Here is an 8,031-nt window from a genome sequence, read left to right on the forward strand (position 1 = left end):
ACGCTCTTCTGTATCGGTGAATCGGTAACCGCATTACTGTTCAAACCCTCGTTTTGGTTGCCATCGATTTTCGCCACCACGGAGATATTCTTGATGTCCAAAACCTCCGAGAGTGGAGAATCCATGGCGGATTTCATCATAAGGTCTTGTTCGCATTCGTAGAAGGCATTGTCCAGAAGCTGTTGCTCGCTCTGTAACGACCCGAGATCGGCGAGTTCAAGCCCTTGTGAAGTTATAACGTCCTCCCCGCAAGAGATCATCGTCAAGGCTTCGGACAGAGGATCAACGGCTAAGACCGGTTCCTCGATGATCGGTTCCGGGGCTTTGAACAGGTCGCCTTCTAGTCCAAGATCGTACTCAGATATGTCCGATGCCTGAGCCAAGTCACTCTGTATCAAAATCAAATCAGAAGAAACATCAAAACCAACTTGAGGAAGGAACACACACACACAGAGCCAAGATCACAGTGCAAAAACAGAGTGGCTTTCTTCGATTATGCAAGAACAGAGATCTTTTCGGACATATTTCTTGGTTTATATTCAATATCAAGATTCACCGATCGAGATAATTAGCTGTTGCTAGGTTAAAAAAGTTAAGAGGAAAGGGACCTTTTTCCTCTTTTAACGCTATCAAAGCCCTAGTGGGAATGAAGTGAAAAAGGGGCTATGAACCGACAATCCACTTCAAGCAAAAAATAAAATAAAATTGGAAGAAGTCTTGAAGATCACGGAAGCTATGTTCCTGAAAACACATAAGTTCACTGTCAAATCGTATAAGATACCCTCCTTTATAGTTTCAGTCCAGCTTGTAAGAAAAAAGAGAATGGGAATTCCCCGTTATTTCAGCCGGAAAAAGTTCTCGTTTGGGTGCCGAGAAAATTCGGGTTTTTTTTTCTCTCACGGGAAAGTTTGATCTTTAATATAATCGTAGCACAAGAAAGATTCCGTCTTTTCCTCTGCCCAAAGCGCAATTTCCACTTGTTTTCTCAGCAGCCAAACATATGGTCAGCGCGGCCGGAAAAAAATCGCATCCCATCAAGTGGTCAAAATTTCTCGAGGAAACCCGGACAAGTGATCACAGATTTTCCCAGGAAAATTCACTTCACTAGCTGACAAAATTGCTTCCATCTCCCTCAGAACAGGAACCGACCCATCAAAATTTACCCGGAGAAACAGAACCCAGAGCCAGAAAATCGATATAAATCACCAAAATCCAACACCAATCTCAAGCAACAAATGCAGGCCATGAGACGAAAGCCAGCAAGAGCGAGAAGACGAGAAAAAAAATGGTTCAAGGGAAGACAAAAGAAACCCACATAGGAAATGATACGAAAACGATTGAAAGAAACGATTTTTACACTAAGGAAAGGAAGGAGAAAACAAACCATCGGATCAGAGAGCTTGTGGGATCTGCAGAGTTCATCAAACTGCTGGATTTCAGGAGAAAAACTCTGCATGTATCGGAAAACCAACCCAGTTTCTGTATACATTTCTCCTCCTCCTCCTCCTCGTTCTATCTCTCTCAATCTGAACCTGGAAATGGGTTTTGAGCAGAGGGGAGTGACCATAAAAACCAAGAACAGAGGCAAGTTGAGAAACAAAGCCACACCCTGAGGGGAAAGCTTGATACTTTTGCCCTTGTTGCCTTTTCTGATATATAAATAGAGAGAGAGGGAGATAATTTGTGTAATAATTGGAGGACACTACCCTATCAATATATAAACTCCCAAAAAGGACAAGAAATCATAAAGGAAAAAAAATGTAGTCCCACCATATACCTTGTTATTATTCCATGTAGTTGATATTTTCCTAATATAATTAAAATTAAAAAGTAATCCCATCTTAGGGTATGCATTTTGTTGTTAACTTGACATAACAATAGCGCATTTTAAACAATAAAATAAGAAAAATATCTCAGGATGCAAATAAATAAAATAGGTAAATCATGACAAGGGTGTGAAGATCAGATGTCCTTTATTTTCCTAGTTTTTCATTATTTTCCCTTTTCCTTTTCTTTTTATTTCGCTTCCATTCATATGTCTGCAATTATGATTATTGTTTTAATCGTTTCATCTTTTTCTCATTCTTTTTTTGTTATAATCTGTAAGTTAACCGGATCTTTAATCCAACTATATCTCCCAGAGAATTGGGGCAGCCCACGTAAAAATCCCTCCCTAACCACAAATAGAACCACCAACTTCTGAGCGCTTTGCATCCAACTACAGACCACTCATTCACAAACTGTTGGGTATCTTTTTGTAATACTTTTTCTAGTTTAAGGATGCGAAGACAAATTAATTAAAATAATTAAGCATATGATATACTACACTGTAAATTAAATTATATGATAGTAAGTTATTACACCAATCAGAAGATTGAATAACCCACTCTTTTGGTTAAAAAAAAATATTCCGATAAAATGACAAATTATACTTCACTCCTTTCATATTCTGTAATATATAAGTTAAATAAAAAACAAATCACCTGCATCAAATAGGTTACCTTTCAAAACAAAATTAATTTCTAATTGAGAATCATTTTTAAAGAAAAGGGTGACCTTATTTTATCATATGATTAGGGGAAAGCGTCATACTATACCAACTATTATGGGGAGGATTCTAATATATATATTTTTTTATCTATTTGGTTTGTTGGTATTTCAGTTTTGTTATATTCAAAAAGGTAGTCATGCAATTATTTAGATGCAAACTACAAAAGCTATATAAAATTTTTATTATAAAAAAGATTTAGGAAATTTTTGAAATTTAAATTAGTTATAAAATAACATTGAATCTTAAAAACTTTAAATTAAAATCTTGATAAATACTAGAATAATAAAGTTCTAACCATATTGAAATACTATATATATTTTTACACTCTTAGTTATTATAAGATATAATTTTGATAACTATATAGATTTTTATAAAAGTATTTTTATTTGGGAATTCAATAGTTCAAATTTCTTGTAAAACACTGTGATTTCAACATAACTACCATTAATTATGGTTTAAGGAAAATTCATCGATAATTTCTTGTGTGGAAGATGCAAAGTTATGACTAGTTTGTCCATTTGGTACTTTAAAATATAATTTGGAAAACTAAATTCAAATTCAATAAAAGTAATAATCATATGGGATATATTATAGAAGAGAAGTGCCAAGTTGTGATAAAACAATTAAAAATATATGGATTGACTTTGATTAGGTTAGATTTTTGTGAATCTATTTTAAATTATTATTTAATTTGAGGATTATTAGACTGTATAATTGCGGCGGTAGCAGAGGAGCAACTTGAAGTGGATGACTGCGTTAAGCACATGCGTTATGTGGGCCTCACACTGTCTGATCTCTGCAACTCCCTTACGATTATTCCACGCGCTCTTCAGGCGCGTGAAACTTGTGTTCATTTATTATTATTTACTTAACTCTGGATAATTGTCGCCATAATTACCTCGGATAGTGAATCTATTATGTTTCCAATGAATAGTTAGTTCTTGTAAGGAACATAAATATATTTTATAAGGCACGATTTAATGGTTTGAAAATAGTTTTTACGAGGAATAACAGAAATTTTATTGAATATAATTTAATTATCATGATTTATAGTAATTTAGATATTTCTTTAATTAATTATATAGTTACAATAACTTTTTATTTGATTTCTTCAATTCAAATTTTTTGTATATCTTAAATCATATTATAGGCAGAACCGTGATGTGCAATTGGAGAGATTTGTCATTTATTTTGGTTTTATATAATTTATTTATTATTAAAGTTTTTTTAAATATAATTAGAGAATAGTAATACTGACTAACATTATTACCATTTTAATTTTTTATATTTTAAAAGTAAAGTTTTAAAAAATTTATCATAATCTTTTTTATTTGATTTCTTAAAATCGTTTTTTCTTTCCATATAATTTGACATCTAAATATTAATTTTATTCAGGTATTGAATATTTATTTTTAAGTTTATAATTTTTCCTTTCATTATTGTTATATAAAATTGTTATTTAATGTTATTACCAATAACTTTTTTATTTGAATTGTAAGTTTACTTTTGAATTCAATATATGAGGATAGAGTTAGAAATTTGATATCCTAAATTAAATTTATAAATATATAGATTTGTTAGTTATTTTTTATTTTAATTATTTTTTAGTTATTTTTAACTAAATTAAAAAAATATATAAATTATAATTTAATATCATAAATTATGTCGTACGATACTCCAAAATTGTTTGAGACAACTTTGATTATAGGTTACATTGGTGGAAAGATCCTTTGGCAGAAAGATTGAGGGCATCCCAGATCCACGAGTTTAAATATAAAAGAAATCATAATAACCATGTCATGATTAATTAATCGTGTATTCAATCAGTGTTATGATTAGGTAATTTTTGTATCATTGGTTAAACTATGATATTTGTCATACATATATTCGAATCCAATATGATATTATAACATATGTTGAAGATGAAATCCGACAAAACTACTGTTTTCGTTTGTGTCTATTTCCTAAAATAAGTGCCAAATTGCGTATTGTTCTTTTGCCCCATAATGATGTTAATCGTGAAAACTACATGTGACAATCTACAACCACTTGGATGAAAACATTATAAACATAATATAATATTTTCAGCATGCATTCATATCTATATCATATAAATATTGAAACTAATGTTGTTTCTTCATTCGCTAACGTAAAATCATAAGAGATTGTCATATAATAGTCTTCGTATTAATCAATGTTCTTATATAAAAACAACTGAATATAGTTGGGATCAAACTCAAAACGAATGTGAAAATAATATTAAATAAATAAATAAATAAATAAAATATTTTTTTTCAAAAACTAAATTTGGATCAAAATTAATCGAATACGAAATGAAAAAAAAACTGATATAGAAATGATGAGTGTAATTTTTAGTTTCTACAGATAAAAATAACAATAAAATCAGAACGTATGAGAATCCAAATATTCATCTCTAATTGTGTAGTAAATGATTTTAGATTAGTATAATTATTTAATGAATTAAGAATAGTTTTTAAAATTTTATTTAAAAATAAGTATTTTTTATAGAAAAATAAGATCCAAACGGAATCCAAAATAACCCGGAATATTACACAACAATGAAATAAAAATGATTTTTTTAATTAAAAGCTCTTAAAAAATCCAAATAATAAACCCTAATTAATGGTGGAAAAAATACATATGTGTACGTTGTATCTGTACTACGTATCTGTACTGTCTTATCATTAGCTGGAAAGAGAAGGAGAGATTCCACCTTTTAATTCGATTTATTTATTTAAAAAAAGATATATTCAAATTCTGGTGTGTTGCAATATTTTGGCGATGGCTGTGGTTTTTATTTGCAAAATATTTAATATTTTGGCCTCTGGAATGCGTGACAACCAACTTTGATTACACCTTATTTTATTCCTTTCTCAAACCGCATGAAAGGGGAACAGTATCAATTTATGGAGGAACATTATTTAATCTAACGAGACAAAATAAAAGTTTCATATTATTTAATATTATCACCATTTCTTGTACCACAGTATAAATATGCAAACAATTAAATATTAACTAGAAATACATATTCAATCATCCATTGAGAAACAATACAAAAGCTAATTATCACAATGACCTATTATATTTATATATATATATATATATATATGAATCCAAAATGGTATAAGCATGCAATAATGTCCACTTTGGTGGAATATATCCTTGTTAATATTTCTATAAGCCAATGTACTTAGACTACAAAGGTCAAATGTATTTAATTGGCTGAGGAAAGAATTTCAACCAAAGGCATGAATTAACAAAACCCTAAAGCTTTTTATTTCATCGCTTTTTGCATTACTTTTAATCCGAAGCGGATCTTTCCATGGTTGATTCGTTCCATATTATTATAAAAAAAACATTTGAATTTAATCGGAATTAGGGAATTAACTAACCCAATAACTAATTCAAAATAGTTATAGATCGAAAGTCTATGATAACTATAGTTATATAGACCGAATTTCAAGCTAATGACGGTTTTCAAAAAAGTTGCGGGAATATATATATATATATATATGTATGGTTTCACAACTTGTTTCATTCATATGTATATACATATATATATATATATAAGAACAAAAAAAGAGAGAAAAGAACGAACATTTAAAAGTTTCCGAAACACTTTGTCAAGTGTGAGAATTTAGAGGTTCTATTGAAGAGAAAAAATGATGAGAGGTGCTGAATTTGGGGTTGCACCAAAGGCAAAGTGTTACTATAACCTTAACATTCCCCCATTGGGAAAAAATTTAAAACAAAAAATACAAAAAATAATAATATGCAAAAAGGCAAAAAGGTCACTGAAAACAAAAAAAAAAAGGAGAAAAAGGTCGTCGAAAGTGGACGGATTCTATTTCCCCAGAGGTTCAATAATCTCTTTGATACGTTCACATAAAACTTAATTATGGAAGTGAATAAATATGGCAATATATTATGAGAATTCGCGAAATTAGATTTATTTGAGAGTTTTGACAAGATAGATTATTGAAACGTGTGGACTAACATTTTCCTATCCTGAACAATTCAACCAAAGTGATCTCTAATTTGTTTTGCTTTTTTTTTATACAAAAATAATTATTTCCTCTACAAAAAAAAAAGGCTTGTGAAATGGGTTTTCATGAGTTCCATGATATGAATAGACGTGTGATGAGGTGGTTAAATGGATCTGGTCCATATTTTAGTTATTACTATTATTTATTATTATTATTATTATTATTTGGAAAGGCACTATATAATTTAAGTATCATTGGAGCAAAAGAATAATTTCCGAGTTTCAAACCCACTCAAGGGACAAGAGAGGAGGCAACCGGACCGATCGAAGTGCCAATTGGACGTTTGTTCTTGTCGGAAATATTCAATTTTGTTTTACAATGCTCGGGAAGAAAAAAGGCTTTTACGTATATTTATAAACATGATATTCTCACACGGTGTTTAACAGCTTTCTTGCAAATTCGGGATGTTATTCTATAGACTTTTTAATTTAAAATGTTGGGGATAAAATAAAATAAAAAGGGGATATTTATATAAATGGGTAAACTCCGTGAAAGAGATGGGACAAAATGAAATAAAAACAGCTGGAGCGAAGTTGTCCTTTACATTTATTATATAAGAAATTCCAATACTTCATATTATTATTATTTTTTAATAGAAAGCTAGTTATGAGTTTTTAGTTTTTACGGAAAGGTACGGTTGAAAAAACCATGAGATTATTTGCTTATAATCATAAAAATCGAAGGCCGGATCGAATGTTTTTCTCTAGACCAGAGGTATCAAAATGGATGAGGTTTTGCTTATATTATTTTTAGTCGACCTCAAAAAATTTAAGTAAAAATTAAAAAAGAAAAACGGGTCACACGAGTTCGTTTGGCGAGTCCATGAGTTGATTCATAAGAAAAAAAATATTTTAAAATTTTAATTATTTTTAAATTTTAATATTTGTTTCTAATAAATATTTTATACGTTTAGTTTATTTTTAATTTTTTGAATGTTTTTATAATATTTTTTAGTATTTAAATTGTATTTTTAATTTAATTATGTATTTTGCACACGAATTGACTCGTTTGACTTGTATTTTAAGACGAGTCGGATTGAGTTAAATAATTGTTGGTTCAACAAAAAATGGGTCGGATCGAACCGGACAAAAAAAAACTTATATCAGGATGAGTTGAGTTGGACCATCCCCTTTATTTAAATTTGGAATACTTGTTCATGTAAAAAAAAAAAATTGAAGATGAACATATTTTGATGCTTTCATTTTTCTAAAAAAATTATAAATTATATAAAAGATGTAATATTTTAATCTGAATAGTTATAGCTTTAAACTAATAAAACATCATTGTCGTTTTATTATAAAATACATAACATTTAATCTTTTTTAATTTGTGCTAATATGATATTATAATTTTATATTCTGGATCCTTCAGAAGAAGTGTTGTGAGCCCCCCCCCCCCAATCCGGTACACCAA

The 8,031-nt window shown here is 29.7% G+C and overlaps 1 protein-coding gene across 1 annotated transcript in view; it reads right to left on the bottom strand.

Moving 5' to 3' along the window:
- LOC104825142 overlaps window positions 1–1,669 on the bottom strand; it is a 2,620-nt gene extending 951 nt beyond the window's left edge. The window contains exons 1-2 of the mRNA XM_010557425.1: window positions 1,385–1,669; window positions 4–389 (exon numbers count right to left, since the gene is read on the bottom strand). Of these exons, the coding sequence (XP_010555727.1) occupies window positions 4–389; window positions 1,385–1,567 (569 nt within the window). The 5' untranslated portion in view covers window positions 1,568–1,669. The remainder of the gene's footprint in view (window positions 1–3; window positions 390–1,384) is intronic.
- Between the last annotated feature and the right edge of the window lie 6,362 nt (window positions 1,670–8,031).

The sequence above is a fragment of the Tarenaya hassleriana genome, unplaced genomic scaffold (assembly GCF_000463585.1).
Source record: "Tarenaya hassleriana unplaced genomic scaffold, ASM46358v1 Cleome42, whole genome shotgun sequence".
Taxonomy (NCBI): Eukaryota; Viridiplantae; Streptophyta; class Magnoliopsida; order Brassicales; family Cleomaceae; genus Tarenaya; species Tarenaya hassleriana.